Source organism: Ixodes scapularis, unplaced genomic scaffold, assembly GCF_016920785.2.
Source record: "Ixodes scapularis isolate PalLabHiFi unplaced genomic scaffold, ASM1692078v2 PGA_scaffold1__304_contigs__length_218370807, whole genome shotgun sequence".
Taxonomy (NCBI): domain Eukaryota; kingdom Metazoa; phylum Arthropoda; class Arachnida; order Ixodida; family Ixodidae; genus Ixodes; species Ixodes scapularis.
The window spans coordinates 79,315,032-79,335,145 of NW_024609846.1; the positions used below are offsets into that span (position 1 = coordinate 79,315,032).

General features: G+C 46.5%; 1 protein-coding gene across 1 annotated transcript in view; it reads left to right on the forward strand.

The window, feature by feature from the left end:
- Positions 1–20,114, forward strand: part of LOC8042181 (polyamine-transporting ATPase 13A3) — a 114,771-nt gene that overhangs the window by 79,802 nt on the left and 14,855 nt on the right. The window contains exons 18-24 of the mRNA XM_029980552.3: positions 3,270–3,448; positions 4,992–5,093; positions 6,804–6,883; positions 12,177–12,219; positions 12,340–12,449; positions 18,129–18,298; positions 19,098–19,248. Of these exons, the coding sequence (XP_029836412.2) occupies positions 3,270–3,448; positions 4,992–5,093; positions 6,804–6,883; positions 12,177–12,219; positions 12,340–12,449; positions 18,129–18,298; positions 19,098–19,248 (835 nt within the window). The remainder of the gene's footprint in view (positions 1–3,269; positions 3,449–4,991; positions 5,094–6,803; positions 6,884–12,176; positions 12,220–12,339; positions 12,450–18,128; positions 18,299–19,097; positions 19,249–20,114) is intronic.

The following is a 20,114-nucleotide window of genomic DNA, read 5'->3' on the forward strand; positions in this document are numbered from 1 at the left end:
TGAGGCAGTTGATGAAAATCAAAGCAGACACGAATTAGGATGCTGCAACGATGGCGAACCTCTCATCCACTTGCCTTTTTCGCCAACGTTTCTACGACCAACCGCCGAGATCGTGACATCTGACTGCACGACACGCCGACTCGTGCGACTCAATTCGGTTCCATTTCCGGGCCACCTTTAATGCTTTGGTGGTATAGAACGCTAAACACATGGGTTGAAAGTTTGTTCCAGGCATTGTAGCAATGCTGATGATGGTGATGGGGATGTGATATTGTGGCTTTTCCCCTTCAGTCAGGCGGTTCCAAGGCGAGTTTGTTCGTAGCAAAAAGCTTGGCTGGACAGACAATTTAAGAATGCATCGCATCAACACTGCCTCGTAGCAGCCGCGGTATGGGATTGCTGCGCTGACTAACTAGGAAAGGCGGTAACCAAAATGAGTTACGCGACGTTGGCACACCGTTTGCCTCGGCGGGGACTGTTAGTCCATCACGGAGGCTGCGCAGACTAACTAGGAAAGGCGGTAACCAAAATGAGTTACGCAACGTTGGCACACCGTTTGCCTCGGCGGGGACTGTTAGTGCATCACGGAGGAAGTTTGCCTGGTGGTAATGAGTGTGGAAAGGACTTCCTGCATATCCTCAACTTGTGTGTCTGAATTCAGCGCGGAATCCTTGCAGCTAGTGAGTCATATGGTTTCATTCATTAAGCTTGATCTCGAACCGAAGTGTCGCTGTATTGTAGCAAACCGTGACACTGTGCTCTTTTCTAACCGTTCGGTGGCAGGTGCTGCTTGGGAGAGTTACTCCTCGTGGTCGCCAGTTGTGCTGGGAGCAGCCAACTGTGGTGCCTTCGTTTCCCTGCCTGTCGGTCTGGGGTTTGGTGCAGTAAGATGTGTTTTGGAAGCGTAGTGGGCAGCTCCAGCGAGTTTGGGGCAACCTGCGGGATTGTGAAGTATTTCTATAGACGGTGACAGGTTAAGAGTGCAGAAGTAGTTTCTCCCACAAAGCCCTTCACTCTTTCCACTTTACAGAACGAGTGCTGGAGAGGAGGTGAGGAGGGACTTGCATCTTTTCCACTGTTTGTTCTGTTAAAGTGGCAAGAAGGGAGGGCTTTGTGGGGAGGTGCTTGTCCTGCACTCTTAAAAGGGCGCTAAAGTGAATTTCGAGATCCTCTTTTTTGTGACTCAGACTCATAAAAGAAAACAAAATTACAACCATGCATGGCTTTCTCTCCTCTATTCTAAACAAGACCAAACACCGCAACATGCCCTTTCACCGAGATATATAAGAAAAGGGACGTGTCACGATGTTTGGTAGCGTTTTCAGAGGTTAGAAAGTTCACGCGTGATGATAATTTTGGGTTTCCTAGGTTGGTTAGGGTGCCCCCCCCCCCCCCCCCCCCCCCCCCCCCAATGGATTGCATTCGTGCCATAAAAAGAAGATCTCAAAATCCACTCTAGTGCCCCAATCACGTTTATATATGTTGTGGATGGCCCTTTTGCATTTTAAGGGGAGGCACGGCCTAGGAATCGCGATTTTTTCAAAAAAGTCACATTTTTGGAAAATAGGCTGACCAGCTTTTACAGCTCATAAAGAATGCTGCCCAAAAACTTTATTCCTGTAAGTAAAGTATTTACTCCGAAATAAATTATTTTCGAAGTGCTGGCGGCTGCACGTGCGCGCCAACGACGCGGCCGATTACGAAAATGTGCCATTTTCAAAGCGCGCTTCCTCTGCGTTTCTTAGGACTAGCATGGACAGGCCCCCCTTGTTGGAATGAGCGTCTCGCCCTCTTTCGTTCTGTTCACAGCATTGTTCGCGATATCGTGCTCGCAGACTGTGAAACCCCGTAGAAAACATAGCTGTGCACGCTCTTATTGGTCAAGCTGGCGAAACAAGAGCTCTGATTCGCTAGGACGAGCCACGTCACGTGGCTCGTCCTAGCGAATCAGGAAGCTCTGTTGGAAATGGGCATACAGCCAGGGAGCTACCAAGCGTCATAAGGAGAGAGGGCCACCAAGATGAAGGTTGTGAAGGCCCAAGTGAAAGCGCTCGTGTCCTCCAAGATGTCCCACAAAAAAAGGAAGATGGAAGCTGTGGCCAAGGCACAGAGGGACCGTGCAGAGGAAGGAGTGACATATGCTCCTGGAGCATTTTAGATGAAATGGCAAGCCCCATCTAAACTAAAATACTGTTCGAACTTTCAAACCCGTTTTTCTCAGCTTCATGTTTTCACCATTTTTTCACAGCTCTAAAACTATCGTTCGATGAGTTAAGCGCCCCCAAGTCTAATGTATGGCTTTTTTGGCATGAAATTTACTGGAGAACTCGGCTATGTGCTTACTTTTTGCGAATTGTTATTTCTTCACACAAAAATGTTGACGTTCGTGAAACAAGAAAAAAATTAAAAATTCATACCATTATTGGAAGTTAATTTTTACGTGAAATATGGCCTTAAAAATTATTTCAAGCCTACTACCGATTATTTTAGTCATTCAGCGTTATATCCCAACAAAGAAATTGTGCCTTTTTATTCATATTTTGAAACGATAGTTTTTTTCCTTTGGCACTGCTACGTGTACATTTTTTTCAACGAATAAGGCTGTAACTTGTCAAAAAATAAACCTTTTGGGTTGAAAGTTGGTGTAGCCTCCTAAGTTTTGATGTTTAACATACCCTAAAAATTTCATTGACCTGGCACAAATACTTAAAAAGTAGACCCTCCAAGGGAGTGCCTCCCCTTAAGTTCAGCAAGAAACCTAATATTACCCTGGAACAGTTTTTTCAACTCTTATTTCTGGTTTTCTTTTTGTGATGTTACCTTTTTAGCACCCCTCAATATTCTGAGAGATTTTTCTTCCTTTCATCTGGCGGCAAGGAGCATGATAAAAGGGTGGAGGGGGAAGGTGCTGCATTTACCTTTGGCCAACGAGTTTGATCTAAAACTGTTGTTTTCTCTATAAACCGAAAATTAGCTATGCAAGATTTTGTGTAGGCTATTTCCTGGGAGTCCATTAAGTCCTCTTCGCGCAACAACAAGCACATATTTTAGCTAGGTCTTTTGAATCCTGAACTTCGCTTTTCATACTTTTCTGATCCACTATTTCGAAAATGTGGACAAAATTTTATGCAAATATGCAGTGACTACCAGGATCCTTAAACTCTGCACAAACAAGTTATGAATGATCTGAAAGAAGTTCTCTGCAAACTTAGCTGGAAATCGGCTGGACAAAGTCAGCTTCTCTCGGTGACGTCCCCCGTTCTCTGCAGGGGACAACATGCTGACGGCGGTGAGCGTTGCACGCGACTGCGAGATGATAGAGCGGGACCAGGAGGTGCTCATTCTGTCTTCGAGCACAGACTCAACCGACTCGATCCCCGTGCTCAGCTGGCAGTCTTCAGAGGCTCCTCGCTCCAAGGGCTCCTTTGACAGCCTCTTGACGCCCCCCGTGAGTCGGCGAAACCCACTGCCTTCGAAGTTATTTGCTCCGCTGAGCGCAGTGGTGTGGCACACAGGGAATTGAGGCGGCTCAGAACATACATTTTAACACAAGATGTGTTTATGGACTGGATTTCTCGTTACAAGCTTTATGTTCTAGTGTAACGAAAAGCCGTTACATGCAGGTCGGGGCAACATAAAGCATGCATAGCCCTAGCAGGCAACGCATAAGCATACGTAGCATACAAAATCATACATAGTAAGCGTGTGCGAATATTCGAATACTGTAATATTTCGAGTCATTGCCCATCCCCGAGTCGCTTTCCCACTTGCCCAGCATCGCTCTTTGTCACTTCTTTTGTCCGCCCACTCGCTCGCTTGTTGAGCCTGGTTGAGTTTTCTAATTTCCTGTGGACATTTCTTTTTTCTAACGAAAAGAACATAGCGGTGTTACTTTTAACGAGGAGAACATAGCGGTTCTAATGTTACTACATCAGTAGGGTTACACAGTTGCTGGTAACATTTTTGTAAATTAAGATTTATTTGCAAAACTTCCGAGTTTTGAGGTCACCATAGCAAAATAAAAATCAGTAAAGATGGTATTTTATTAATAAAGTGCGTGGAGCACGGGATTAACAATCCTTAAAAAAGGCCACTTCATTTTATTAGGGGTGAAGCTCCTTAGGGTCTAGCCTTGTCCGTTCGTCCGGCCGGCGTCCGTGCTCACATAAAAAGAAAAAATGTTTGCGCAGTTGACAGGATTCGAACCTGTGCAGGGAGACCCCAATGGATTTCTAGTCCATTGCCTTAACCACTCGGCCACGACTGCGGGACGAGTAGGGGGCTCTGAGATGTGGTAGTAACTCAAGAGCTGGGGATTTCATGGATGAAACGTTGCATGTAGCCGCTCAACGTTTATACAGGAGAGGGCGCTGCGGTCAAATGTGTATATAATCACAATAAACTTTGCATGCATTGGCTCAACGTTTATAGACGAGAGGGCCCTGCGTTAAATGCTCAAATGCGTATATAACCACGTTCCATACCACACATTCTCTTTCTGTCATGGATGAAAACGAACGAAAGGCTCGGCATGCTCTGGCTCAGCGTCTACGCAGACAAGCACCACCAGAGCTTCGCCCCAATCAACATCATTCACCACGTGGAGATGCAGTCATTTTTTTTTTTTTCATCATTTCTTGTTTACACAAGCACGTAAGCCCATGCTCACGTGCTTGTGAGCACATGAGCACGTGAGCTCACGAGCACGATCACAAGTACCAGCAAGATCGATGTGAACACGGACGCTGGACGGGCAAGGCTAGACCGTAAGAAGCTTCACCCCTAAAATTGCGACTATCTTGGCGGCGTTGCAAGCGCAAGATGCTTGGGCTTTTGCGTCGCGGCCAGCGGTCGCGGCGGAGAAACACTATTCTAAAACTCTCTTATGTAGCATGCGCTAACGCAAGCGCTAAATTTAGCAGTAGCGTGCGCTAAAATTGCGTATGTTATTCTAAAACTCCCTAATATTGTGATTGTTAATTTTCTTTCAGGGAGTAACAGTCATTTCCATAAAACCCAACCACCCCCATGTTGCCATCACCGGAAAAACGTTTGCCGTGCTTCGGGAACACTACCCGGACATTCTGCGACGGGTGAGTCGTTTTTTTACTCGGAACTGTTTTTTTTCTTTCTGCGTGTTTGCTTTTGCTCGTGCTAGCTACGCTTTCCGAAACTCTAAAAGGTTCGCTTGGAGCACGCATCAGGGTTTTGGCCAATTCAACTTCGTTCTGAGGAGAGGAAATGTTTGTGGTCAAAGTGTACCAATTCGATGGGGCTACCTCGTTGCGTTTCCTTCTCATCAGGACAACATAGAATTGTCCAAAGCTCTTGCTACATCCCAGTCAGCCTCCACTCTGGCGACGTGCTCAGAGGAGGTCATGCATATTCTTGGTGCACCTGCTGCAGGATGTGACTGTAATCAAGCTCGAAACACATGTAAGACGAAACCGTCCGATCCGACGTCTGACCACGCAATACGACGGTCGGAGGCGAGGGTTTTCAACGCTCTGCGATGCTACGAAAACCCTCGCCCCCCAAGGTCATTCCGGCAGTCCACATGTCGGATCGGAAGGTTTCGTCGTACATGTGTTTCGCGCTTTACTGTGCAAACTCGTGCAGAGCACTGAAGAATATAAGTACCATATTTACTCGAGTAATAGCCGCACTATTTATGAACAAGGCCTTTGCTTCTACTTTCCCGCAGAGCACATATACAGCCAATCATCGCGTTGCGCATAAATAACATAGCAAATAATTAGATCGAGAGCATGATTCTTCAAACAAATGCAATCTTCACAGGTGGTATCTTCGTTCGAAGACGTTATCTCTGTCCTGTAAACCGCTGGAGTCACGTTGTCGATCGTGGTGATTGGCGATCCGTGTGCTCTGTGGAAAAGTGAACCCTCAGGTTTTCTTCATAAACAGTGCAGCTATTACTCGAGTAAATACGGTAGGATACCGTATTTTCAGAGTTTATTTTTCGTGAAATTCAAAAGGTGTATTTCTGAATTTATTTTTCGCTGAAAGCTCAGTGTTTATTGGAGTTTATTTCTGTTGGATTCCTCTCTGATATTCGGAATTTACTTTTCTGTGTTCCCAATTTTTAAAAATTCAAAAGCAAAATAAAGTATGGGTACCATGACCCGTCGTGCTGAAGGAACCGTGGCGACCTAAAAGGCTAACCCCTTTTGTCAGTAGTTCGAGATTTCAAATGAAACTGTAGTGGCATCTCATCAGGACTACTGACCTTGTGCTCTTGTAAAGTTTATTTGTAAAAGAAAAAATTTTTATTTTGTCATTGTGACCTTGACATTTCAAGTTATTTTGGAAAAATCCGAATTGGGACGGATAATTTACCTGCAAGTGTTGTTCGGATTTTTTCAGGTTTATCCAAAAGCACTAGACCCTTGCCTCATGGGAAGGGCTTCCGTTGATACAATGTTAGTCTTGAAATGAGCACATTAGTTGTAATTAAGTTTACCAGAAAAAGGACTAAATGCAGAGGCAGATACGACAACACATTTTTCTGACTTTCTTCCTCCTCCTCTCGGCTGAATTCTTCCGAACTCGGCCTGGCTCATGATTACGCTGCATGTTTAAGTCAAGTTTGTCCCTGCATTTAATCTCTTCCTGTTCAAGTTGATCCTGCTGGTACACAGTTTCACGCAGTCATTTCCGAAAATTGGGGTTTTTAGTATCCACGAGAGAAAAGCAACGTTTGAATTATTTCCTTTTTATATACATTACTAATTTTGTCGTAAGCCGGGAGACTAAACAGCGTGCTTGTGGTTGTCCTACTCCAGGTGGCGGTGTGTGGCACGGTGTTTGCCCGCATGGCACCAGACCAGAAGCAGCAGCTCATCGAGCTTCTTCAGGAAATGGGGTGCGTGTTCACAGTGCCTCACGGCCGCTCTCATTGTTCTCAGCTTCGGTCGGGAGACTGTGTGTCAAACATTTTTCCAGATTGTTTTGTTGTTCCCGTTGCATGCCCTGTTTCGACAAGGGGTGTCAGTAGCCAATGGCACAGTGCGGTTCTGTTTGGCACACCGTCTCCCACTTTATTTGGTGTGACTTTCTTGTGTCAAGGAATACATCTATGTAGTCTACTGGTGTTTCGTAGCAGTTGTAGAAACATTTGTAAAGATGCCACCAGATGATGCACAGGTTTTCCATGCAACCACAGCACTCTGTTGTCACATGGCAACTCTGTTATGTGTCTAAGAAGTGTTTGAAAGAAAATCTGTTTTACTAGATAAAACTTGAGAGTGAGTAAATACCGTATAATTGCGTGTGTGGGCCGCACTCGTGTAAGGGCTGTACCCCCCATGTTAAAAAAAAATATATATAAAAAGAATGATTTTAAAATTATTTGTGTATTAGTTGCACCAGAGCCTTTTATACTGGGAGAGTTCGGCGGGTGGGAGGGGCTTACGGCCCGCTAGGTCTAGCGGACTCAGCGGGCGCCGCTTCCGCCATGATGTGCCTCCCGGCAAGTGGTTCCCCATTGACATGCGATGTATACGCGTGTAGGTTTTGCCGTTTACGCTTTTGTTGGCGTGAGGAGAAAGTCGAAAAATCAAGCATTTTGTTACGTTAATCATACGTTAATCATAAACTTACCTCGCACTATCGAGAACTCGGCTTCCAGTCAGCCCTTCTTGGTTTCCCAGATCTTGTGCCTTGCGCGGTTTTCTTTTCCTTGCGGGAACCGGTACATCCTGAACCCCTTTTTCGCGTTGTTCGAGCACCCAACGGCACTGCAGCCCCCCATTTCTTTTTCATCTAACGTCTGGCAGAGCGCAGCGCAGAACGATCATTTTCATCGTCGACTCTAGCGAGCTGACTGCCGGCTCGAGTCAGTAGCGCAAACGGGTTTTATCAGCCGCCATCAGCCTTACACCAAACAAGGGTGAAGCTTGCAATTTAAGGTTATAATTATAATGCAATTAAATGCAAAGGTGCAATCAAGCTAGACGGCAAGGCACATCGTGGCGGATGCGCACAGTTGCCAGACTGTTTGATCAGTGCTGCCAGACTGGCGGCTGGATCAAAGAACCGCCGAACTCTCCCAGTATAAAAGGCTCTGAGTTGCACCCCCCTCGTCCTAAGGCACACCAACCGTTTCCGCAGAGTGGCACATGCTCTGTGTCTCCGTCATCTTTACCTTGCCATGTATGCACCCTTGTTCGCACTTTTTGCAGTGTTTTAAAGGGATTGTACTGTCAAGTTGTATTCGGGAAAACAATTGAATATTATTGTTATTGTTTCGAGATGCATCGTAGGTACAATATCTGAATTTTATACGTCCTTCTGCACGAGTGATTGAATTTATACTGCTCCAATCGCATCCTAGCGTAAACACTACTTTTGTTGGCAACATTGAAGCTCTGACGTCGCACGACACAAAGCGAGCATTTTCATCTCGTCGTTTGCCTGCAAGTGTACGCCGCAGCGTGCTTTGTTTTTGTTGTTGCGCTCAACTTGTTTCGTGAATGGGTGAGATTTTTGTTGCGCGGTTGGGTGCCACAACCACCGAGCAGCACATGCGAGCCAAGACGTGACGTTCCACACTTTTCTGCGAGACTTGCAAAGACGAGCAAAAGGGATCGTCGCCGTGCGTGGGGACCGGTGTCCCGTCAAGATCGAGATCCCGCTTATGCAGCAGTCATCTCGCAGAAGAGAGCTACGAGCTGAGCTCTAAGCGGACAAAAGGCTCGTTAGCTGAGGTCTGATGCTGTTCCAACAATATTCAACTACGTCCACCCCCTCCTCGCCCAAATCGGATCAATCGGTTTGATTGTTCAGCGAAACCGAAACCAACAGCTAGGCCATCTGGAAACAATGCCAAAAGTAGTATTTAGCACGTGTGCAGCCAGATTCTGTTTGACCCGCGTGTGAAACTGGAGTGTGGCTACGATTCACCAAGCTCGTCCAAGTCTAATGTGTGGGAATAAATGGAGGGAGGATTACGCACCTTTACGTCTGGGGACCGGTCCGGTGCTCAAAGGGGAATCCGGTTCCCGTCCCACCGCACGGCTGACGGCTAATAGCGAGGGTGGTCGCCGCGCCGGGTTCGGCCAACGCCATGCCAACAACGATGGTCCCGGTATCCAGCAGCATTTATTGAGTACCAGGAGTCCCCAACAAGACACTGCGGTCAAGCGAGCCGCGGACACAGTGTGCCCGCATCGCCCGCCGACCTGAGAGCCAAAGGGGTAATTGCGAGCGGAGTCATCGCCGGTCGGACAAGCTCACGCCGCTACCCGTCGTCGCAGGAGTTCGGGGCCAGGGCTCTCGGCAGACGGACGTCCACAGGTTGTGGGGACGCCGACTGTCGGAGCCAGGGGAATCGCTAGCGTGGAGTCATCGCCGGTCGGACGAGCTTGCGCCGCAACTCGACCCGTTGCCCGGAGTCCAATCCAGGACTCCTCGACCACACGGCCGTCCACTCGGAGGGCAGGCCCGCCTCTCCCTCGCGCGATCTCGCTGTTCCCCCGAAATCGGGGAGACGCGCGGAGGAGTGCGAGAGAGTAAGCCAGCATGGTGGCGTAGTCTCTCCAACACGATCTGGAGCGACCGGGCTCGAAGTTGGACGGCTTCGCCCGGAACGTCCTCGGCTTACGCCTTCTCGGGGGAGGGAAACCAGTGGCTCCCACAAGTGACGACATGCATTTGAACGATTCGCCATTTGCCCTCAACCCGCAGACGTCGCCTCCGAGGGAACGACCCGCAGCCTCGTCACCGATCCAGCGGATCCGTTGATATGTGTACCCAGATGCCGCTTCGTGTACCTAAGTGCCGCTCCAGAGGCAAAATCTGCATCCTTTGCCTTGCAAGCACTCCTAATTGCAAACAGTCCAAAATGACTTTTGTCTCTGATTGCTCCCTCGATGTAGGGAGCGCAAAAACTGAAGTACTTCCGGTTTCAACCAGACAATTCCTTTAAAGGGATACTTCAACGAAATTTGAAATATTCCCGTCGTGCTCAGAAATAGGTTGAATATGATCCACAATATCCGTAAATGACAATGGCACGTTTGTATTTTGAGCCTGGTGGCTGTATTTTTCGTTATAAACGGCCCACTCTGGCAAGCGCTCGGAGAAGGCCCAGCGGAGACCACGTGACATCCAACGCAGTCGTGACGTAGGTCGTCTCAAGACGAGCGAAGCTACGGCGAGGCTGATGTCGAGAGGATGGCCTGGTCGTTCCAGCCACCGAAGCGGCTGCTTTTGTACGTATTTTGAGTGATGGGTTAATCTTCTATAATCTTGTAGGGGGACAATAGCGACTTCTGCGACACACAAAAGGCGTTCTCGGGAAGAGGGGAGTTCCTCCTGCCCCTCTTCTCTCGTCGTGGCCGGAGACGAGACAACCTCCGTCACTAGCTGCCAAGGTTCCTAGACGGGCATTACAAACGAGGCGTTAGCGACATCCACCAGGTGCTCTTTGCTAATCGTTTAATTCGTTTTAAAATTCCTTTTCGTGACTTTTTTAACGAGATATTGGTATGTTCAGTGTGATGCTGCTTTTTTGAACACACATACATATACCAAAAAATGAGCGCCGAAATTTCGTTGTAGTATCCCTTTAAAGCTCAGATGAGAGGGATAAGGAAAGCAAAGCTTTGGAAAGCCAACTTTTTATTTTTTTTCGGGGGGGGGGGGGGGGTTTGTATCATCTACGGTCACCTTCCGCGCATGTGACAATATCTGCTGCGAGATCGGACACTTGAGTTTCAAAACGTCGCCGTTGACCATTGTGAATGTTATGTTCTAAGTTGGTTTATGCGAGCTCTGCAAACATGGGAGCAGTGGGCAAGTACTTTTGAGCTGTCACTTAAGCCTTGGAGTGCCACACACGTACAACAGGTCGCAGATACGGTATCGACGAGATCTGCATAAGGTGCTAGAAGAGCATGCGGTCCAAGATCGGCTTCGTCTAAGTGAAATTCTATAGAAGAAATGGCTAATGCGAACCTTAAAAAGGCACTCACTGAATGACCCAAAAGGACAACCCTGACCACACTTGGCAACAGTCAAACTAGAGCACCGAGGATACCGCAGGTTACAACAATCAAGATTGAAATAAAGGCGCTAGAGACCACCGCTTGCGATCGCAAGTACCATACTTAATCGCATAATGAACACACTTTTGTTTCCAAAATATTGACCTATTTTTTCGGGTGTGTTCATTCTGCAGGGTAAAATTTTTGCATTTACACTCTTCGTGCAAAGGTCATATTAGGCGCCAATGTGACATGGCAAGGTACTGTGGCACGTCTCCACTGATGAAGGCGCACCCATGGTTGGTCGGGGGCATGCTACAGTAACCATGCTTTAAAAATTAAAAACCTTTTTAGGGCGCTTTCGGCGTGCCTTTTGCCAAAGGAAAAGCACCCTACGAAGCTCACTCAGTTGAGCACGGAGAACAACACGACTGTTCTTAGGCCTAACCACTTTCACGATTTCACTGTTTAAACGACTGTGTGTTTGTTGATATCAACGCATGCGATAGGCAAAGAATACCCAAGGCTGGGCAGTTCCTGGACCCAAGCTTCGTCAAGTGTGCGTGCCGCTCGATTTGACGGTTGATCACTTGCGCAACTACCCATTTTCAGCCCTTATGAGAGCGGCTTGACCTGGCTTGACTTCGCCTGACTGCCTGGCGGAAAAAGAAAATTGGCTTGGTGGCTAGCTAAATTGAACGCAATTCGAGACTCACGGAGCCGAAAATTGGAAATGCGTTTATTATGCAAAGGGAAAAAAACAAAAAAAAAAAAAAAATATTGATACCTGTTGTGGGGGGTGCGTTTATTATGCAACTGTGTTCATTATGCGAGTAAATTTGGTACATGCATTTTTATATGCACATCCAAAATTATTTTTTTTACCCATGTATGGGCCTCACATAAAAAATTAGCCCCAAAATTTAAAAACAAGAAAAGGGCGGCCTTTCTCGCATTTATACGATAGTTCACGCAAAATTCTAATTTTTAAGGCTAGAAGAGTGCAAGGCGGGTGGTTTGCTCTCACAATGGTAGCACGGGTCATTGAGAAGTCTTTGACCAAATTTATATGGCATGACCATTGTTGTACAAGTTATTGCAGTTGACAAGATCTCATTTTAATGTGTAACAAGACTGTGCTAGAGGTCACTTTTGCACCTCTCCTTGCAGGTACTACGTTGGGATGTGCGGTGATGGAGCAAATGACTGTGGCGTAAGTAACAGCATCATTGTTTTGTTCCTCACATGTGACACCTCATAAACTAGCTATTTCCTTTATGTTGCTCTTTCTCTCAGCACTGTTGCTTAGCATTCAATTAATGTTTCGTAACAGGCTCTGAAAGCAGCACACGCTGGCATCTCGCTGTCCGAGACAGAGGCGTCAGTAGCCTCTCCGTTTACCTCCAAGGTGGCCAACATTTCCTGCGTCCCCACACTCATCAAGTAAGGAATGCTCCATGCATTGAACGATCCTGCTTCCTATGCCTCTTCTTAAGGTGGGTTAGGTGGTAGGACCCAGGTTCCGTCTGTACAATTGTGTGTGGTCCTGCCTGCTTGTATAGTTGTCACCGTTATATACTTCCCATCATTCTCTTTCTTATTTTGCTGTCATCTATGACAGCATTGTTGTGCTGCTACCTAACAAAAATTCCAGGGGACTTAAATTTTAAAATTTTCCGGCGTATTGTTGGCAAACATTGAGCAGGTAAGGTGTTAGCTAACATTTGCTGGCACGCATCGCTGAAAGCGATGGTAGAGAAGATGGTTGGCAGCAGAGGAGATACGACAACGCCGGTACCTCTAAAACCAGTTACGAACCAACGCCAGGTCTTCTTTAGAATTTCCAAAACTGCTTCTTAGATATCCTGATTTATATGTGAAAGATTGATGTATGAATGGGGGAAAAAAGAAATCTGGGAACTCGATTGTAGGAGTTCAATGTTTCATGTATGCTTACATCTTTTGCTGTGATGCAATTGCAGCAAAAATGAAGTGCACTTAAGAAACCACAACCAGCATTTTCTTCACATGTACCATTTGGAACCGCAGCACATTCTCTTTTACCGGTAGCTTGGCAGCCATGAAATTGATGGACATGGGCAATGCTTCAATATGTTTACCTTGTGGACATTTAGCTGCAAAAATGGGATGAGCAGTTGTTTGAGTGGGCATTCGTAGATTTATTTATTTATTTATTTACAATACTGTGAACCTTACGGTCAACACAGGAGAGAAAAATAAGTTGTACAAGCCAAGCAAAATGCATTCACACTCAAGTGAGCACTTATGCACATGCAGTGGTGCGTCACACCCTGCACATCTGAAGATGTATTCCGCACACATACATTATTCAGTTAAAAATTCGCGCAATGATAATTCAAAAGACTTGAGATTAGAGCAGCTGACGACTTCGTTTGGCAGAGCGTTCCACTCTACTATTGTCCTACAAAAGAAAGAATACTTAAATACATCATTTTTGTATTGATACGGAGCAATCGCCCTGACGTTGCTAGTCCTTTGGGAACGAGACGTTGAAGGCCGCAAGTAAAGCTGCGGATCTAGCTTTGTCATTCCAGTCGTTATGGAAAAGAGTTCTTTTAACCTTGATATTTTCCGTCGCTTTGCCAGCGAGTCAAGCTGCGCCTCTTGTCTCATTGAAGAAACAGATTCTGTACGTTTATATCTGGAGAAGATAAATCGAAGAGCCAGATTTTGTATTCTTTCAATTTGTGATTCGTGGCATTTTCTATACGGGTCCCATACAGTGCATGCATATTCTAACAATGGGCGAACATAACACATGTACGCAAGTTGTCGAACATCACTATTGGCATGCCTAAGTTGTCTTCTGAGGAATAATAACTTTTTGTAGGCCTTTGAACAAACGTAATCTACATGACTGTTCCATCGCATGGTAGAACTAAAAATAACACCTAAATATTTAAATTCGTCCACCTTTCGCAGTTGCACGCCACCTATGTTATAGGAATATTCTAAAATGTTTCGTTTGTTTGTAATGCTGCAGAATACTGTTTTATCAAAGTTAATTACCATACCCCACCTTTCACACCACAAGTAAAGTTTTTCTAGAGAGGCATTAAGCAAGTCTTGGTCTTCGACTGTACGCACTTTTGAAAACAACATGCAGTCATCCGCAAATAGCTTTACCTGGACAGCTGGCGGCATATCATCTGCAATATCATTTATATACAGTAAAAACAAAAGTGGACCTAATACCGACCCTTGTGGCACACCTGAAAACACTGCAAGGCGGGTAGAGCATGCATCATTGCAGTAGACATACTGTGTTCTGTTAGTTAGGTAAGACCGGACCCACGACACTATATTGCTGTTGAGACCCACAAGGTGAAGCTTTTCAATTAATTTGTTATGAGGCACGCGGTCGAACGCTTTTGAAAAATCCATGAACACGACGTCAACCTGACCCCGCTCATTTACAACAGATGAGAACTCATGCGCACACTCAATTAATTGTGTGACCGTCGATAGACCCCGTCTAAAACCGTGCTGATGTTTGTATATTAAGTTTTTTTCTTCTAAGTACTGAGTGACATGATTTGAAATAATGTGTTCCAGCAGTTTGCAGCAAGTCGACGTTAATGATATAGGACGGTAATTTTGGACTGTCATTTTGTTTCCAGATTTGTGAATGGGTATAATTTTACCACACAACCAGTCTGCTGGCAATTTGGATTGTTGGAGAGAGGCTTGAAATATTATGAAAAGATATCGGGACACCCACTCAGCATATCTTTTCAGAAATGCATTTGAAATGTCGTCTGGCCCCGACGCCTTTTTTACATCAATATTCAAAAGCAAATTAAGTATACCACTTTCCGAGACAACCAAATCTGACATACAAGGTTCATCAGAGCTGCTGACGTGGTCTACCGGCGGGTCACTCGAGACTGTAAAGACTGACTGAAAATACGTGTTAAATTCCTCTGCCACTTTAATGGGACATGATACAACCTCATCGCTTACCATCACTTCTGTTATTACTTCTTTTTTCGACGAGAAAAACCGCCAGAATTTTTGCGGAGATTCCAGCAAGAAACGAGAGAGCACATTGCCACAGTAATTTTCCCTAGCTTGGGAAATAAGATTCTTCAATTGTCGCCCCAAATTTGCAATGTCTGAGGAATTTTGTTTTGCTTTCCTTTTGCGCTTGATCTTTCGCTTTATTTGCAAAATTTCTCTTGTTACCCATGGGTGATGTCGTTGTGCTCTCACGCCCCTTGTCGGAACAAAGTGATATGTACAGTAGGAAACAATACTCTTAAATGTTTTCCATAATTCGGTAACATCACTTAACTGACTAAAATGGTCAAAATGTTCATCTAAATAATCGAGGATGGACACATCATCAGCATTTTGAAAATCTCTGACAGTACGTTCGTGACGAGCATTATCGGCAGCTGTTTTATGTAGTTCTAAGTCAAGAAACACCATTTTATGATCTGACACTCCGTCGAGCACATGTGCTTTATCCGCTTCCACTATGTTGCTAACAAAAAGTAAGTCCAGAATCGATTGGCTCGTATCTGTTACTCTTGTCGGGCTGTCCACTAACTGTTGAAGATTAAAACTGAGTGCTATATCTAACAAAAGCTCGGAGGACGCGATTTCATTTTTACCTGGTTTTTGCTTTGCCCAATCAATATCAGCAAGATTGAAGTCTCCAGTCAAAATAATTTTAGTTTTGTCATTGAAGCGCAACGCCATGTAATCATACAATTCCTCTAAAAACCTCGGGGCGGTGTTTGGTGGCCTATATACAGCACCAACAACAAACACGTTGCCGTGAACTTTAACCTTACACCATAACACCTCCCCGTTGACAACGCAATCTAAAGGTACCAGGTCCACCGAACTTTTTGCGATAATAGCCACGCCGCCGCCCCTTAACCCTCGGTCTTTCCTAATCATTCTGTAACAAGGCGGAATAACTTCATTATCACCAATACCACTGTGAAGCCATGTTTCCGTGATGACGATCACGTGGGGGTCATGAGTTAGCAAGATTGTTTCCAAATCATCTACTTTATTCACAATACTTTGCGCATTGAAGGAAAGAAGTCGAAATGTCTTTCGATGGGGTTTCCCGGAGTGTGCTTGACGTCATTTTACACTTTTTTGTCGAGTTGGTCGATTTCTTTCTTTGCATATTTGCCCCACATTATCATCCCATTCGAAAACTTGGCCTCCTATCTTAATTTTATCGTGAATCAAGAAGACAGTTTCCCCGTTATCGCGATTGGGTTTACTGGTTTCCCACAACTGTTTGCGCTTTTGAATAGTCTGCCAAGAATAATCGTGTTCTAACGTTATTTTAGTCCCTTTCAAACACCTTCGCTTTTTTAGCACGTTTTCCTTTTCTGCGTAGTCAAGAAATTTAACTACAACTGGGCGGTTTTTGTTTGTTTTTCGCCCCACGCGATGTACACGCTCGACTGTATTAACATGAATTCCAAGTTTTTCTTCAAACACATCACCAAGTACTTTCGACCGCAATGAGTCATTTGTTTCCCCTTGAGCCTCTGGGAGGCCAAAAACCATGAGGTTGTTACGGCGGTTCCGATCTTCTAAGTCGACGATTTTTTTTTGGCATTCCTTCAAGTCCTCATCGATTGCCTTAACATGTTTTTCAATGCTTATGATTTGAACTTTTTGTTCTTTCATTTCTTGAACTGTTGCTTCAATTTGATTTACTTTTTTTGTTAGACCTTCAAATTTGTGTTCAAATTGCTTTTGGTTATTTTTTATTTGACTTAGATCTCTCATAATCACGTTTTGTGTGTCCAGAATCGCCTTCACCATCTCTTCCATTGTAGGGTTACCACCCCCTTGGCAGTCATCAGGTCCCGGATTCGATTCAATGTCACCGCTTAACAATAAATCACGAGTGACACAAATGCACTCAATAAATAAGGTTAAGCACATCCGGGGGCAAGGCAGCAGGAAAAGGAAAGTATTGCTTGATCGTTTACAATGCAATGAGTGACAATTACTCACCTGCGTGAAGAAGATCAGAGGATTAGACATAGTGCACACATGAGTGCTGCCTTGCCCTCTGATGGCGAACCGTTCAGACAGCCCTTTTGTAGCTTCGTAGGCCACGGTTGATGTCGATGCCGATCTTGTGCTTTCGTCAAAGACGAGGCGCTTGTTTCTGCCGTCGTCCTCGTTGTCGGCGAGGAAGGTGATGCCGCTGACGTGTCCTTGAGTAGTCTTCAAACTTGATAGTGGCACAGTGACGGAGCGGTCCGCTGGGTCATGCTGGCGCGACAACGGACAGGCCAAAGCAGCCTGAGCGATTAGGAGCTGCGTGAAGAAGATCAGAGGATTAGACATAGTGCACACATGAGTGCTGCCTTGCCCTCTGATGGCGAACCGTTCAGACAGCCCTTTTGTAGCTTCGTAGGCCACGGTTGATGTCGATGCCGATCTTGTGCTTTCGTCAAAGACGAGGCGCTTGTTTCTGCCGTCGTCCTCGTTGTCGGCGAGGAAGGTGATGCCGCTGACGTGTCCTTGAGTAGTCTTCAAACTTGATAGTGGCACAGTGACGGAGCGGTCCGCTGGGTCATGCTGGCGCGACAACGGACAGGCCAAAGCAGCCTGAGCGATTAGGAGCTGCGTGAAGAAGATCAGAGGATTAGACATAGTGCACACATGAGTGCTGCCTTGCCCTCTGATGGCGAACCGTTCAGACAGCCCTTTTGTAGCTTCGTAGGCCACGGTTGATGTCGATGCCGATCTTGTGCTTTCGTCAAAGACGAGGCGCTTGTTTCTGCCGTCGTCCTCGTTGTCGGCGAGGAAGGTGATGCCGCTGACGTGTCCTTGAGTAGTCTTCAAACTTGATAGTGGCACAGTGACGGAGCGGTCCGCTGGGTCATGCTGGCGCGACAACGGACAGGCCAAAGCAGCCTGAGCGATTAGGAGCTGCGTGAAGAAGATCAGAGGATTAGACATAGTGCACACATGAGTGCTGCCTTGCCCTCTTGACCTTGCCTGTTATGCCTTACTGCTAAGCCCACTTGAGAAAGGTTGTCGTCTGATGTGCTTCACTGTACGTCTGGTCCCCCCTGTTCTTTCCTGAAGGGAGGGCCGTGCAGCGCTGGTGACGTCGTTTGGAATCCTCAAGTACATGGCATGCTACAGCATGACCCAGTTCACGTCGGTGCTCATCCTCTACTCACTGTATAGCAACCTGACCGACCTCGAGTTCCTCTACATCGACCTCTTCCTCATCACCCTCTTTGCCGCTCTCTGTGAGTCACATAGCGTCACCCACGCTTTTACTTTTTTATTTTTTATTTTTTATCGAAAGTCTAGCTTTATAAAATACTGGCGACTCAAGTTGTAATTGGCCCTCCTCTGGGTTAGGTTTTGTAGTTTGTTTAACTTTATGTGTAAGCCAAAACTACCAGCATGAGCATGTTGTCCCAAATGATGCTTGCACCGTAGGAGGGCGCACGGTCTCTGTAGGAGTGCGGAAAGCCTCGAGCTCACTCTCATGGCTTCTGTTATGCTTGCACTTAAAGTGAAACGGAGAATAGTCTCATTGGAAAGCAGCTTTTGTTGCAACATAGTTCAGGTTGTAGCTCGAGTCCCACATATCCACGGGTCTCTGGAGCGAGCTCGAAGGGTGCAGGAAAAGTTGTTGAAATCCAGCGGATCGGATGCGTATACCATCTTTCACAGACCTAGCACAATTTTTGAGGGTTGTACATTGTATCGGCATTTCAAGTGATTCAGCGGATCGTTAGGGTATCCAGTGTATGAATCTTCATAATCGTGGGCTACATCGCACAAAGCACCCTACGTTATTACCAGATCACAACATTAGTGCCAATGCTCATGCCAAATAAACTACCAGAGGCAATCTTTAAACTCGCCACATTTCTATTGTTTGTTTCACAAACGCCCGGCGTAACTTTGCCCCGCTCCCGCCGCCGCCGTTGCCGGAGTAAATTATTACTTACTTTAAAAACAGCCAGTCGAAATGTAGCAGCACACGGGCATCGAACGTCGTCCGAGCGTCTCGTAACCGGGTCCGTCATCTTCCAGTTGGCCGGACGGAGCCCCACCCTGTGCTGCACAAGCGACCGCCCCCGTCCAGCCTGATGGGCATCACCCCGCTGGCATCCATCCTCAGTCAGATCGTTCTAGTCATCGTCACGCAGGTCTTCGCCCTCGTCACCCTCTGGGGCCAGAAGTGGTGCGTGCCCATCTTTCCCACTTCGGTACAGTGCTTGCCACGCGTGTCCGGCCGGCAAGTTTACCGCGTCCAAAAAGGCGGTCCCACAATTTCCGCCTGACGGCGTCCTAGAAGTTTCATGCCGTCGCTGGCCGTGACCCCGGCGGCGTTGAGCGGCGGTTGTGTCTGTGGTAGACGCCCATTTTGCTGCTTGTCAATCTCCAGCTTGACAGCCCACAGATGCTTCGGCAGCCAGGTGTTAGGATGCCGCGACGACGGTGACACTCTCGTTCGGTCATTCTTTTTTGCCGGAACTAACACGACCAACCGCCGGGATCGCGACATCCGACATCATGACTCTCTGGCTTTTCCGACATCATTCGTTGCCACTTGGGGAAACCATTCTCAATGCGCCTGTGGCTCGGAGGCAAAGCGTCGGCCAATGGATCTTCGGATGGTGGGTTCAAATCTCACCCAGGGTGTCCGCAATTCGACGGAGGCTTATTGTGGAGAAGGTGCTGTGCAACCGAGATTTCATTTGTAGGTCAAAAGATCCTTGGGTGGTCGAAATTAATCATCACTCCTCCGCTGGAGCGTGCCAGATGCCCTTCTTCGGTTTGGCACGTAAAACCCCCGAATTTGAATTTGATATGTATAGAAATTAATTTTTTTTTTTATGCACAATTTGTTTTAGCTAGGAGTGACAACAGTCACCTTTTAAAAATGACTGGAATTAGCGAGCCCATTGACCTAACCCAAATGCTCCCCACATCCACTGCTCCTAGAACGCCGGTTTGAAGCAATAAAACTCATCACAGACGTGCTGTTGCAAAGTGGTGCTGCATGATGTGAGCATGCAGCAAAAGTGGAATGGCATGGAGGCACAG